Here is a 14,712-nt window from a genome sequence, read left to right as displayed (position 1 = left end):
ATACTATTTTTAATACAATACAAAGACAGTCTGCACAATACAAACCCAGTAAGGCACCTGGTCTAAACATTACTCCTCCCACCCTGGAACAACATCGTAGTTGAAAAGCTCTGGAGGAATAAAAGACCCAGAGGGAGTGGTAACGGCACGACGGGGAGGACTTTGGCTTCACAACTGCACTGCCAGTGTTTGCCTTCACTACCTCGTAGGTCACGTTTTAGATTCAGCAACAAGGTAAGACCAAGGCAACATAACAAGATGGGGATGTGTCAGCGTTTTGATTAGAGATACAATTGTTCAAATGATGATTCTGCTTGTGGCTTTGTCGTGGTCAAAAAGGAATATTGGAGGGACTACTATTTGAAGCCATTAGTCTTCATCCTCCTGTGGGGTTTGCGCTGAGTTATGTGAGTGTGGTACATAAGAACACTTGTGGATGAAGAAGCATGCATGCTAGTCTCTGGATTTTATTAGGTATATTCAGTCCATGTTTCAAACTAAGCTTACCAAAAGAGAGGCTGTGTCATGTGACCTTGGACTTTGGCCAGTGGCCAGCGTTGAATTGTTTGAAAGCTATTGAAAGCTGATAAGGAAGTTCAGATTTTTCTGGCAGCAGTAAAAGCACTGAATAATTTCTGCATTAAAGAGAATGAATGATTTGGAAATATTTGTGTAGGCTATGCTATATGTTTTGTAAATGTTACCAAAACACATTTCCTCTGCTCTGAGTGTAAATGATTAATTTCTTTTCCATGATCGGTTTTGTGTTTTGTTTGTTTTTTGTTTGTTTTTTTTCATTTCTGAGGTCATGGCTGCCCCGGGTGTGCTGCTGTCAGAGGCGCAGTTTCAGTGTTGCATCTGTCAGGATGTTTTCTCTGAACCCGTTTCCATCCCCTGTGGTCACAGCTTCTGCTTCACCTGCATCAAATCGCACTGGGACCAAAGCCTCACCGTCAACTGTCCAAAATGTCACACTGTCTTCGAGGGTCGCCCAGAGCTTTGTGAAAACTCCTTCGCCAAGGAAATGTCAGAGCAGATCCGAGCGAGAAGGCAGAACAGTGTGACGTCGACAGAAAGAAGAATTATATATTGTGATGTGTGCATGGGAAAGCAAACAAAAGCCCTAAAGTCCTGCCTTGTATGTCTGACCTCATATTGTGAGAGTCACCTGGAGCCACACATGAGAGTTGCCACCTTGAAAATTCACAAGCTGATTGAACCTGTGGCAACTCTGGAGACCCGGATTTGTAAAAGGCACGAAAGGCTCTTGGAGCTGTTCTGCAGGAGCGACCAGAGGTGTGTGTGTGTGCTGTGCACCGAGACGGACCACCATCGTCACGACGTCGTCCCAGTGGAGCGAGAGAGTGAAGAAAAGAAGGTGAGGTCCCAGACTCTTCCACATACACACTGGCAGCATTTGCACTCTAATTCCAGTTTGGGTGTGATTCCTGTTTTGATGTCCAGGCTCAGATGAAAACGATCGAGGCTGATGTTCGGCAGATGATCCAGGAAAGACTACGGAAAGTGCAGGAGATCAAACACTCCGTGGAGCTCAGCAAAGTGAGTTAACATAAGATAATGGCTCCGCTCAATAGGATGTTTCCTGATGGAAATTTGGGCCATTGCAGGAGCATTTAAATCAGTCAAGGTATCAGAATGGAGAGAGCAGAAAAGGCTGACCAACGTTTATATGTAATTTTGAATGTATCACAGTGAAACTTCCCCCTTTAAGCCCTTAAGCCTTCTCTCTCTCTCTCTCTCTCTCTCTCTCTCTCTCTCTCTCTCTCTCTCTCTCAACCCAACCGGTCACGGCAGATAGCCACTCACATTGAGCTGGGATCTGCCCAGAGGTTTCTGCCTTCTAAAAGGAAGTTTTTCCTCACACTCTCGCCAACTGCTTAATCATGGGGGTTTTGTTGAGTCTCTATAAAAATCAAGTTAAATAATTTGGTCTAGCCTGCTCTAATTGGAAAGTGTCTTGAGACAGATGCTGTTGTGATTTAGAGTTATATAAATAAATTGAATTGAATTGAATGTGAAAACAAATTTTAATGTCAAATACGTGCAGCATTCTGCACAGTGAAGCTGTCCAGGCTAAGGAACAATAAGCAAAACATTTTTGAGTGGAGGGAGGCATTAAACTTTTCTGTTATCTGATGTCTTCAGAAAAACTCAAAGAGGGACATAGTGGAAAGTATGGAGATGTTCTCCGCACTGCTTCGTTCCATGGAGAGAAGTCAGACTGAGCTCTTGCAGATGATCGAGAGGAAGCAGGCAGCGGCAGAGCAGAGGGCGGAGAGGCTCGTCGCAGAGCTGGAGCTGGAAATCACTCAGCTGGAGAAGAGGAGGAGTGAGATGGAGCAGCTTTCTAATACTGAGGATCACCTCCTCCTTTTGCAGGTCAGGAGTTCTCCCACTGCAGAAAACGGACCTTTGAAAGGAATTGGAATTGAAGGAAGGAATTGAAAAAGTGGATTTGCTAGATAGGAGAAAGTTGTTATTGTCTTTTGTCTTAAAGGAAACCTCTTGTCTACACTGTTCTAAAGCTATTTCTCCCTTATTTGACATCTTTGTGTCAGAGGTTTCCAGGTCTGAGTTCTCCTCCGTCTGTCAAAGCCTGCTCTGACATCATTGTGCATTCAGACACATGTCTGGGGACTGTAAGGAGAGCGGTGGCCAACATGGAACAGCAGTTTCGATCGGCCCTGAAGAAACTTTCCAGTCAAGGTCAGCTTCAGCATCGCCTCATTCTGTGACAAAACTGCTACTTCAATCCGGTGTCATAATCACATATCGAATACATGAGCGTTGTTTCATTTCTGATCGTATACTCTTCTTGACTTACAGAGCATGATCAGGTGCAGCAGTATGCAGGTATTGACAAACTTAGACAGTGAAACAATCTCTCTTTGTTATATACTTTCTCCTGTATCTCCACAAAATGAAAACTTAATGAATGAGTAGACTAAATGATAAAACAATATAAGACTGAAAATGTTTTACTAGAAAAGTTTATCCCTGGAAAAGGACTGTGAATCTGATTTATTTCACTCTCAATTGATTTTTTGTTGTTTGCTTGCTTGCTAACAGAGCTTTGCCAAAACCTTGCAGATTAATTTTTTGACAATTAACTAATTGGTTAAACTATAATTGGTTTTGCTGATCAATGGATTGTTTTGTCAACTATGAAAGTTGGGCTGATAATCCCTACTTTTTCATAGAGCCATCAGAAAATCATCTGGTGTTTATCATCTCAATTTATGCCACAGAATACTGAGAAATACTGCCAACTTTGAGACTGTGATTTAGTTCTTTTTCATCTGTATTTTTCTGAGTGCCTTTAATGCTGAAAACCACAAATAAAAAAAGATGTAAGGGGGAAGGAGTTCCATATAAACTTTGTCTCTTTACCAGCTGATGTTCATCTGGACCCCAGGACAGCCAATCCATGGCTGGTTCTGTCAGAAGATGGAAGACAGGTATGGGATGGAGATGTTGAACAGGACCTGACAGACATACCAGAGCGTTTTGACACAGCACCTTGTGTCCTCGGCACCAGGGTAAATAAAGATGTTGTTTATCTGCTTTTATCGTTGTCCAAATGTTGTGTCTTTCTGTTTCACTCTCCAAGAACTGAATCAGCCCTGTGACCTAACTCTCTCCTGTTATGCAGGGTTTCACCACGGGGAGGCACTACTGGGAGGTGGACGTAGGAGACAAAACAGCGTGGGACTTGGGTGTGGCTCGACAGTCTGTCAAGAGGAAAGGAGTGGTCACACTGAGCCCAGATGACGGCTATTGGACTGTTTGTTTGAGGAAGGGCAGTGAGTACCGGGCATGTGCGGGACAGGCGGAGCTTCTGTGGCTCTCTCAGAGGCCGCAGGTTGTTGGGGTGTTTTTGGATTATGAGGACGGGACAGTGTCCTTCTATGATGCAGAGGCCAAGTCACACATCTATTCCTTTACACACTTCCAATTCACTGAGGCCATGTTTCCAATTTTTAACCCAGATATGAGTGATAACAACAGCAACAAATCACCACTTATCATCCGCCCTGTCAGTGAAGGTGGAGATTTAGATGACATCACAATATGATGTGAAATGCTTATTCATGATTCGTGATATTTTATTTTAAACAGCATACAACTGTTCTGTGTGCTCACTGTATTAATTACACTACAGTTTACATTTGTGAACAGAAATTAATCATAAAATTAGTGTTAAAGAGCAAATATGCAGAGCTAGTAGTCGGATTATGACTTTAAACTACATTAGCAAGCAAAAGTATGTATCATCATTGCCAGAAATTAATATATACTACATAAGCAATTCTGGGACAAAGCTATACATATTGTAAAATAAATAGTTCATTTGTTGTCTCACACACAGTCTTCTGAAATCTTTTTTTTATATTAAAGAATGAATTATTTGATGATTCATTCACAGTGATTGCTTTTATATATCATATCATGGATCATACATATCCTGTTCTTGACATGCCCCCCTTCATCAGTAAACTTTTAATTGTTGTATTTGTTACGTATGCTCACCTCTCCCCCTCCTCCTCCTCCCGCTCCTCCTCCTCCTCATTTGTTTTCTTCTTCCCTTGTTCAAACAATCTTAAAACACAACACCTTGAGCACAGCTCTTAGACCAGCCTCACTCCAATAATAACCATCCTCAGCCATTATAGGCTACCCACAAAACTGACTTCAGACCACGTTTTAGACCGTGCCGGCCTGAGGGTTGCTAATCAGATTAGCACAGAGATGAGATTAGCCTGAAGGCAGATGGAGCATATGGAGACACACACCAGGATCGAGCCCTGAGAGGAAGCACACATACTTACACTAAACACCAGCCTAAAGCAAGTACACTACACATTTCTGTGACGGAAGTGAAATGTCTCTGGACGGCCAACAAACGAGGGTAAGTCAAATATTTTGTTAATATAGTATTCAGTGTTCATGTGCAAACCATTGACTTTCTTGTATGACTCCTGGTGTTTACGATTAATTGTACAGCCTTTTATAGGATAACTTGGATGAATCTTTCTTAATTGCCACATTCTGGCCTTCTTCATTAAAAATGTATATTAAAGCTGAAACTGTTGCAGATGAAGTTGAAAGATTCTCCAAGCTTGAGCAAATTATACCTGCAAATGAGCACTGAAGCCATTCATCAGAATTGCAAAAACTTGTTACAAATGTAACAAGATTTAATTATACTTTCATATCATGATTTTTAGTCCACGTTGCAGTTTCTTGTCTGGAGGCCAGTGGATATCATTATGACGTGTTTGTTGTTATGACATTTCTAAGACTGAAGGTTTATGATTGACCGAGTCCCAGTGAAGAGTCGTGATGCCGCAGGTGGTGGATGAGACAGCTGGGGATCTCCCGGTCAGAGATGTGGGACTGATGAGGGGTGGACTGATGCCAACTGCTCCAGGTTTGTGTGTGTAACAGTTCTATTAATGAACATGCAAGATGAAAATTTATGAGATGTGTGCTAAACAGGTCTTCTTCATTTGTTTAGATTTTGTGTTTGTAAACACACATAATGTATATGTATGTGCTGCTTTCCCCAGATACTCTACGTGATGTGAAACCATGGAAGAAGCACCATGTCATGAAGACAAAGGGTAAAAGCACTTTTAGATTTCAGATTTCAACTCGGATAGTCATACTTTCAGTCAAAAACATACAAAAGTACCTTTCCTCCTCGTGCATAAACTGTTCTCTCTCTCTTTCTTTCTATCTGTCTGTCTGTCTCTTTGTTCAGTAGATCCTCAGCGCCTGTTTCGGTTTCCCAGAGAGCACCTGGAAGACCTGTGTCTCAGACTGCAAGAGGAAAACAGTGTGCTGAGGCAACACACACGTACACAGGAGCAAAGGCTACGCAGGTAACACGCAATAGCCCTGAAACACCGACAAACACCTGAAAGACACCTAGCAACAGACACTGGGGCTCGCCGGTGTGGCACAGCTGTGAATAGCTGGGACAGTCATCTCTGTTGCAGCCCTGTTATGTCATTTAAAGATGTACATGGTAAAAACTAACTACCCTAATACGACCACCTTATTACGCCTTAGGATGTCCACCAGACTGATGCGTCTTCGTCAGACCTGTCCAGGGTCCAGCGGTTTGAAGGAGAGGGACATGGAGGACACCATACAGGAGCTGGAAGCCCGTGTGACTTTGCTGGAGAGCCAGAAAGGAGCACTACAGAACAAACTCAGCATGGCCAAGCAGCACATCATGGACCTTGGGGGGCGCACGCCGTACAGATTCTGTAAAGGTGAGTGTTAAACACACTCACCTTTACAGAATCTACATATTAGCGGAGTATAGAATGACTTCTTCTTCTTCCTCCATCTCTGACCTTCCTCACTTTCTTCTTCTTCTTCATCTTTTTCTTCCTGACAGGTAAAAATATGGAAATGGAGGGAGGAATTAGGAGGGCAGCACAGACTGCCCCGCCCCGCTATGGCCCTATGTTGGAAGACACCAGGACAGAGATGGAGAGATTGTAAGTGCATGATATAGTGTTGAGTAGAACAATACATTCAGAAAATTCTGGTAATAATTATGCTATAAGGTTTGTTTGGGACTGATGTGTGTTAATAAAATAAATGATGTTAGGAAACTGTGGGAGAAAAGCAAGTTTTTACCAGTCCTTTACTTGTTCTCTTTGGCATCTGACGCTTTCTTTCTCTTTTATGCCATCCTTACTGCCTGCACCCACCATGACTCCACCCTGGCCTCCCTCTCCCCCCTCCTCATCTCTCCCTCCCAGCAGGTCCAGTGTGACAGAACAGGTGAGGATCGCAGAGTTGGAGCTGACTGCTCAGGCGCTCAGAGATACGATGAGAGACAAAGAGAAGGAGATTGAGGGAACTGTGAGAGAAATCAAGAAGCAACAGGCTGACAGGCTCAGGTGGCTATAAATGTTACAGCTAGTAATGCTTATATAACAAGCACGCCAATATAAATAATAATATATTCTGTTTATCTCCGTCAGAATAACAATCAGAGAGAACGTGGATCTGATCCGTCTACAAAAGCAGCTTTCAGAAAAGAGTACTGCTCTTAGAGTCACCCAGCAGAAGTTCGACAACCTGCAAGAGGTTAAATGACCTTATCTGTCTTTAAGTCATTAATTTCTTCTTTTGTTATTTTATACTTTGATCACATTAGCTTATTAATTTAAGTTCAGCACTTGAGTCCTTTACACTGTTCACTTATCACTTATCAGTTGTCTTTCTTCCTTCCTTCCAGGTGTATGAGAATCAGCTAGAGGAGGTAAATGTAACATTACACAAGAAACTCAATGAATTCTTCAAGGCAAGTAGTCTGAGATGTTAATTTTGAGTGTTATGTGCTCATCTCAGAGTCAGAGATCGCTAAAGGAGAGCCAGGGAGCTCTGCTGGAGAAGGTGGAGGAGCTGACTGAGCAGCTGAAGCAGGAGAGACAGAGAGCCCTGGCTCTGGAAGGACAGCTTACCACCTCTACCCTGTCTCTACAGACCCTGGACAAGGTTCTGCGTCTGCATGGATAAGTCTAGACTTTGGAGAGATCAAGTAATGTGATGTCAGGTTTTTTTAAAATGATATTTTTTTCTCATGCAGCTACAGGAAAGGATATCAGACCTGGAGGGAGAGAGGGATCTAATTAAAGAAAACTATGACACTCTGCTGGAAAGGTAACAGTGAAAATCCATGTGTCATGTATGGAGCAGATTAACCAGATGAATAAGACTTGAGGAAGTCAGTGAAGTTTCTTAACAATTGAAAATTTTATATTTATTTTCATCTGGTTTATATCTGCCTTTTTTTTCTTTTCTAGTACTCTATCTGTGCAAACCAACCATGATGGTCAGATGGACAAACATGGGGAAGTGTATGAGAAGAGAGAGAAACAGGGGGAAAATGTTGACGGGCTGGACATCCAGAGACTGGAGGAGAGGTTGCAGGCGGAGAGGGAAAAGAGAGGGAGGCTGGAGATGGAGATGGAAAAACTGAGACGAGAGAGGGAGGAGCAAAAGGAGAGAGAAAGGGGTGGGAGTATGAGGAAGTTAGTCAATGAAAACAGTAACAAAATAAAAGAGAATATCAATTTACAGTCCTGTTTACTTATTTATCTGTGCTGTGTTCTTTCATTTAGAGTTTTCTCTGATGACGAGAGACAAACAAGAGCATCTTGAACGGGATGTTCTCAAGTACAAGGAGCAGGTTTCATCTCTGCAGGAAAGACTGGATGCTGTCACTAAGGTCAGAGATGATGGGCTGAATAATATACTTCTCAACAGCTGTTTCACACATCTGTCTCTCAATTGCTATCTTGACACAGTACCGATCATCTTTTTTTCTCGCTTCTAGGAGTTTGACATGAGTGTTGAGGAGCTCAGTGAAACTCTTCTGCAGATCAAGGTTTGCACACTTTTTCACCTCTGTTAGGATTGTTTTAAAAGGTGAAATTTGTCACTTTAACACCTTGTTTCATGCTTTGCCTTTAACTGCAGGCATTTAGGTTGCAGCAGGAGAGCAAGATGGGTCTTCCTTTTGTCTGGGCTGAGGGGAAGGTGGAGGATTCACCTCGTGACCTGGCAAACATCCAGGCGTCTCTTGCTGAGACTGTGCTGGAATTACAGAAAACCAGAAACCTTCTACTGCTGGAGCACCAGATCAGTAATGGCTTGCAGGTACACACACGGGCACATTAAACGCATTTGTCAGCTTTCTGCAAATGTTTCTCTTCATATTTTGACTGAACTTCAATCAAACTTTCCTTCCCAAGGAAGAGCTGAACACAGTCAACCAAAAGATGGAGAGTGAGAGGGAGGAGGCCAAGCGGAGGATGGCAGAGAAAGACAAACTTCTATCAAAAAGAGCTCTTCAGATCAACACTTTACAAGGTATGGATGATAACACTCATTTCAGTAGAGGTAAAAAGAACCCATTATAATTCCCATGTAGAGACTTCTGTTCTGTTAGTCACCGATTACTAAGTGATGGGATGCAAAAAAAACACAGCTGGGTAGTTAGCATGAGCAGCAAAAAAGAGCAATCTTCAGAATCTTAAAACTCTTCATATTTCTGTTCGTGCCCTAAAGCTCAGCTGAAGGAGTTAGCATACAGACCCAGGAACTACAAACGGACCATACCAATCCAGTACACATGGCCAGCTGGAGACCAGGAGATGGTACAGCTCATTGAAGATGACATGCCCTTTTCCCAGCTGAGGGCTGGGGAGTCGCTGTTGGAGATCCACCTTAAGGTCCAAAAACGCTCAGACATTGTACCAGAATTTGATGTTTTGTTTTTTGTTTTTCATTCAAAATCATTTCAGTGTTTCTTTTTTCTTTGTACCTTCAGGCTGCCACCTTCACCCCAGCAGGGCTTCGTACTATGGGCAGCATCCGTCCTGGAGTGGATGGACGTGAAGACATTGTGACCTTCTGCACGTACAGCCTGTTGGACTTTGAGGTGCACTCCACTCCTCTGGTGTCAGGCAGCCAACCCAACTACAGCTTCACTTCCCGCTATGCTCTAACACCTCGAGATGTGGGCAGGCTGGGAGGTCAGGGGTCAAGGGTCGGAGTGGAGCTCCACCAGGCACTAGGGGGGGTCAGGTTTGTGACACATGGAAGTGGGCAGATGTCCCTCATGAATGCCATGGAAATGAGAGGGGAGCGCATCAGTGGACACATCAATATCACAGGTTAGCCATGTTATGTAATGATGTATAAAGAAACTCGGTTTTACACTTCTTTTCTGCTTCTTGCCTAAAAAAGTCTGTCTCTTTCCAAGGCTCTGAGGGTGAAATCGTTGGTGTTGTGGATTTCTGGGTGCGACTGTTCAGTCCTGCAGTGCCAGTAGACCCTGTGGTAGAAAGACGAGCTGACAGGAGAACAGCTGCACAGAAGAGTCCTGTGCAGATCTCTCTTGGCTGGCAAGACAATGGACATGAGGTAAAAGGGAACGATTTAACATGCGTAAACATGACTTCAGTCTGTCAGCTTGTACAACCCTGATTTGACTTGAAAAGCTGTGCGAAACGTAAAATAAAAACAGAATGTAATAATTGGCTAATCCATTTTGACACGTACTCAACTCAAAACTGTACAAAGACTATATAATAAAAGTTTCACCTCATCAACTTCATTTGTTCTTTTTTGGAAATACATGCTTATTTTGATGCCAGCAATGCATTTAAAACAAGCTGGGTCAAGTTGTGTACTGTGTACTGTCTGTGTTACCAATTTGTGAAACACACAAATGTATAAAGGATATTACTGTGTGGGCTCAGAGACACCCTGTAAAACTGTAGTGTGTAAACACAGCTCATTTGCAAATGATTGCATTCTGTTTTTTTGTTTTACACAGCATCCTGTTTTGTTTTTTTAAAAAATCTGGGTTATACTATTCTATACTGGTCTATGGGAATATATCTCATCATTTGAATTGCAAAGAAAAAAACAACATATTTACTCACAGGAGTTACATGACTACGGTAGCGGGATCCCCAATGAGTTGGTGGTTACGTTGGAACACTGTGTGGGCCTTAGTGCTCGCTGGCCTGGACTTCTTCCTGATGCCTACCTGACGTACAGGTTCTACGACCTGCCGCCTCACGTCTCTCAAACAGCCCCATGCACTGCTGACCCGGTGTTCAATGACACCACCTGCTACCCGCTAGCGGTAACAGCTGACGTGTTGCACTACCTGAGGTATGATGTAGAAACAGAAAATTATATGTTCAATATTTTTTTGTGTGTTGCCTCTTAACACTTAAGGCTTTGACCAATTTAACATGTATCCTTTTCAGTTTTTGCAGTCCTATAAAGTTAGCGCTTTTTGCCTTACTCATACCCAGATCCAGCAGCTTGTGGGTCTATGTGTTTGATGACGGTGACGACCAGATACCACCAGCCTATCTGGCCAAGACCCCTGTACCACTGCGAGCCCTGGCTACAGGCAGGGAGATCAGAGGTGAGGGAGGGAGAGTAACACAACGGGACAAAGTGACCCCTCTGCATTTCAGAGCCGGTATTATATCTTCATTCAAGACTCAGAACAGCTATACCCAAGCTACCCAGTCAGCACTCTTTCTGTCCTGCCAGGTGACTATGTCCTGAGAGATCCAGCTGGTGGACCTCGAGGCATGGTCAGGATCATGATGAAATGGAAATACCCCTTCCACTCATCGGTGGACACTTTATTGGGTACACAAGGAAGACAGGGCAGAGAAATGGAAGACACTGAGAGGGAGGAGAGGAGGAGGGAGAAAGCTGAAGTGTCACAGAGGCCCATAGCCAAGCCCAGAGTGAAGGTAATGTTGTTTTGTCTATTGTGACAGAAGTTTTGGGAATTGCCATTAAAGCTCTGTGGAACTGTTCAAGTACAACAAACAACAACCTTCTCTGAATAGAAATTACAAATATTTTGTCATCAAGATTAATATTAATAGGTAAATATGTTGAAAAATCACTGTGTAAATGCTGAAATGTATGATGTGTTCAAGGACACACCCCATTCCTGAGCCTAAAATCTTTTCCTCTGCGGTTTTCACACAGACGAAGCTGCTTGAGAGAGAAACCAAAGTAGTGCAGAAAGAGACTAAAGCCTGGGTAAGGCTTTAAGCTCCTGCAGAAGGAGCGAACTCATGGCTTAATTGTGGGTTGTCAAAATAATTTAAGTATAAAAACTCTTTTGTTTATGCTATAATTGTCTTTTTACAGCCTCAGCCTCCTCCTGCCAAACAGAAAAGTTCAGAGAAAACACAACCAGAGAAAAGCACCTCTGTGGCTCCTCGCCAGTCCACAGACAGGAAGAGATCCACTAAGAGGTCACCTGACCTTCACCAGCGCACACCCCTTCTGACACCTGAGCCAAGACTAGCCACGCCCTCTTATTTGCCAACAACAAGGTTAGTTGTATATTTTCTATTGAAAAGATTGGGTGGACTTCTCTTAAATTTATTATTAGTAGTATATTTTTCATTTTCACCTGTCATAAAATATTTTCAAGGTAAATCAAGTTAAAATAATAAAAATATATTGTAAAAATGATGTAATCTTATTGAAGATCTTCAGTGGGAACATCTTCCAGACAATCACCCACCACGCTGTCAAGAAGAAGCTCGGACAGTGATGCCAAGATTCAGGTAGGAGCTCTCATAAACAAGACCAGATTGGAACTACTGCTAGTGAATGTGTTCATATCGCATTTCTTCTTCTCAGGACCTTCCCTCCATGGATCAGGTGTCAATGGATGAAGAGGAGGAGGGAGAGGAGAAGAGTGAGAGCGGTAACTATTCATGCACACATAAGAGGCATAAACACCTTAGTTTCTTTCAGTAATTTGAAGCCTCACTCTACTGCTCGCTGTTTATGCAAAAAGGATTGTATAATAACCTATGCAAACCTAAATAAAATCTAGACACTGTACAAAATATACTTGGAACACATACGAAGCTTTGCATTTCTGACTACGCAGCTGCTGCAGCAGACAGTGATGCCCCGGAGTCTTCTGAGTCAGGTTCCTCACAAAGCGACATTATCATCATTCCACCGAAGCAAAAAATGAGAAAGGTATGAACAAAGTAACTAGGAGGGTGAGAGAAGACGTATGAAAGAGAAAAGAGAGAAAAGGGAAAATTTTAGTATCAACTTGTCCTGTTTTTGTCATTTGTATATCTGTGGATTAAGTAGTTTGACCTTTCATTTTAAACGAGCTGCTCATGATATGAATAGATCGATATGTCGGTCGCTGTGTTTCATCTGCCACAGTAAAGGTCTGTGAACCGAACAGAATCTCTTGTATTACAGGGAGACAAGCTGAGGGTCGAGATTCTGTCCCTGACGCTTGAACCGTCCTCTAACGTAGCGCTGGACAAGTCAGTGCAGCGTGTTTATGTGGAATATCGGCTGTTTGGCGTCCCGATGGAGACGACGGAAACGCCCATGTCCCTCCGCAAACCCACAGAGGGGGAGGAGATTCACTACAACTTCACACGAGGTGAGAGTGGGTGAGCTTTGTGTAGGTTTGTTTCTAGAAAGGCTTCATTTCAAAACTCCTTGGTGAACCCCAAACCTCTTTGTTTGTCTCTGTTAGTGATTTATGTGGATGGCTCACAGTCAGCGCCTCTCAGACAGTATCTTTACACCATGTTGGAGGGCAGTGACCCCAACCAGGGCAGGTAGGGTCTTTAGTGGGGTTTTTTTTGCTTGTGTGTGTGTGTTAGTATGAGTGAAGACATCCCGACTCTGCACTTCATGGGAAAGCCCAAATCACCTTGTCTGTGTGTCTTGGCTGTAGGTTAAAGTTCACAGTGGTCAGCGAGCCGATGGACGATGACGAGGACTGTGTGGATGTTGGACATGCTTTTCTGGACCTACAGGAACTGCTCCTCACAGGAAATGATGTCATCGAACAACAAATTGACAGTAGGTGTTGTACTTGTGTGGCGCTTGTTTGTGTTTTTTTCAAAGAAAAATTGGAAATTATGTTGTGTGTTAATTAAACAACCAAACAATTAAACAACCAAGTGTGGAACAAGAAATGCGGTATTATGTATATATATTATGAAATGCGGTATAAATGCGGTACAGTATTATGCATACTATAGCTGTAAATGAAAAATCATTCAGTAACTGGTACCATAGGAAGAGTAGTCAAAACAGAGATTTAGGTAAAGATTTTGTCCAATGTTATGTATCTTTCTTATTGTCTTCCTTCACTTTCAGACAGTGGAAAACACATTTATACTTTTTCTGTGTGTCTCTGTCTCCTCTAGTCGTGAGTGTGGATGAAGACAAGGAAGTGATTGGAAATCTTAAAGTGTCTCTGGAAGCAGCGAAAGCTCTCACTGGGATTTACCAGGAGTTTCACCAGAAAAGCGAGACCAAGAGAGAAGATGAGACAGATGAAGAGGAGGAGGAGGAGGAAGAGGAAAAGGAAGAGGAGGAGAAGGAAGTCGTGAAGCAAGAGGAAGAGAAGACAAAAGATCAGATTCAAATGACGGATTATGATGATGAGGAGAGCGACTTCTACTGAAAGCAGTTTGTATGAGATGAACAGAAAAGTTGTGTTATCCTCCAATAAAGACGCATTTTTCATAGACATTTGAGGCTGTTTTTTGAAGTTTATTTATGTTTTTGGAAGTTTATTTATGGCTTTTGTATGCTTGATGTCCAGGTATTTTAATTCACAAATATGTTCAGTATATCTTTATCATGTATGTAATTGAAATCATTTTTGAAAGTAAACATTTGTGTAGACATGGGCAATACGAGCAGACTGCATGTATGAGTAAAGGCATTGTTCCTCCCCTGTCAGAGTGGTATTAAACAGATGATCAAGTTTAAGTTATCAGTCCTGGTTTATGATATGTGAAGGACTTAAATTATAATACTATACAATTCTGATGTGTTTAAACAAATTACCATAAAATAAATAATAATAAAAAAACTCATAATGTAAAATGTAAGGTATCCCAGGAGGTGCCATTAAAATAAATTTGATGACACATACAATATCACAGAGAGTATGAAACACAAGTAAAGGCAAAAAGTTACACTGAAAAGGCTTAATTTAGCAATTCTAATTCAATTCTAAGTAAATTATTGATTGATCATTTAAAGACGTATGCAAAATATTAAACATTATTATATTAAACAAATGCCGTTGGAATTGTATTACATTTT

The 14,712-nt window shown here is 42.3% G+C and overlaps 2 protein-coding genes across 2 annotated transcripts; both read left to right on the top strand.

The window, feature by feature from the left end:
- The first annotated feature begins 48 nt into the window (after positions 1-48).
- On the top strand, positions 49-4,314 carry btr33 (bloodthirsty-related gene family, member 33). The gene is made up of 8 exons (XM_046380848.1): positions 49-234; positions 806-1,378; positions 1,465-1,560; positions 2,167-2,400; positions 2,580-2,727; positions 2,848-2,874; positions 3,415-3,560; positions 3,674-4,314. The coding sequence occupies exons 2-8, from the start codon at positions 809-811 to the stop codon at positions 4,094-4,096; spliced, it is 1,644 nt and encodes a 547-aa protein (XP_046236804.1). The 5' UTR covers positions 49-234; positions 806-808; the 3' UTR covers positions 4,097-4,314.
- Positions 4,315-5,295: 981 nt separating this feature from the next.
- rpgrip1 (RPGR interacting protein 1) lies at positions 5,296-14,130 on the top strand. The gene is made up of 30 exons (XM_046381649.1): positions 5,296-5,452; positions 5,592-5,645; positions 5,789-5,906; positions 6,097-6,302; positions 6,431-6,533; positions 6,801-6,941; positions 7,026-7,131; positions 7,283-7,306; positions 7,396-7,542; positions 7,634-7,707; positions 7,851-8,062; positions 8,169-8,275; positions 8,384-8,434; positions 8,527-8,706; positions 8,802-8,919; positions 9,118-9,281; positions 9,380-9,725; positions 9,815-9,975; positions 10,502-10,734; positions 10,881-10,996; positions 11,128-11,336; positions 11,581-11,634; positions 11,746-11,933; positions 12,092-12,170; positions 12,247-12,313; positions 12,503-12,597; positions 12,835-13,024; positions 13,121-13,205; positions 13,325-13,452; positions 13,803-14,130. Exons 1-30 carry the CDS (start codon positions 5,365-5,367, stop codon positions 14,060-14,062), a joined length of 4,104 nt encoding a protein of 1,367 aa, XP_046237605.1. The 5' UTR covers positions 5,296-5,364; the 3' UTR covers positions 14,063-14,130.
- The last annotated feature ends 582 nt before the right edge of the window (positions 14,131-14,712 follow it).

The sequence above is a fragment of the Scatophagus argus genome, chromosome 23 (genome assembly GCF_020382885.2).
Source record: "Scatophagus argus isolate fScaArg1 chromosome 23, fScaArg1.pri, whole genome shotgun sequence".
Taxonomy (NCBI): domain Eukaryota; kingdom Metazoa; phylum Chordata; class Actinopteri; family Scatophagidae; genus Scatophagus; species Scatophagus argus.
Note: the sequence above shows the minus strand (reverse complement) of the source record. Positions and strands in the feature narration are given on the sequence as shown.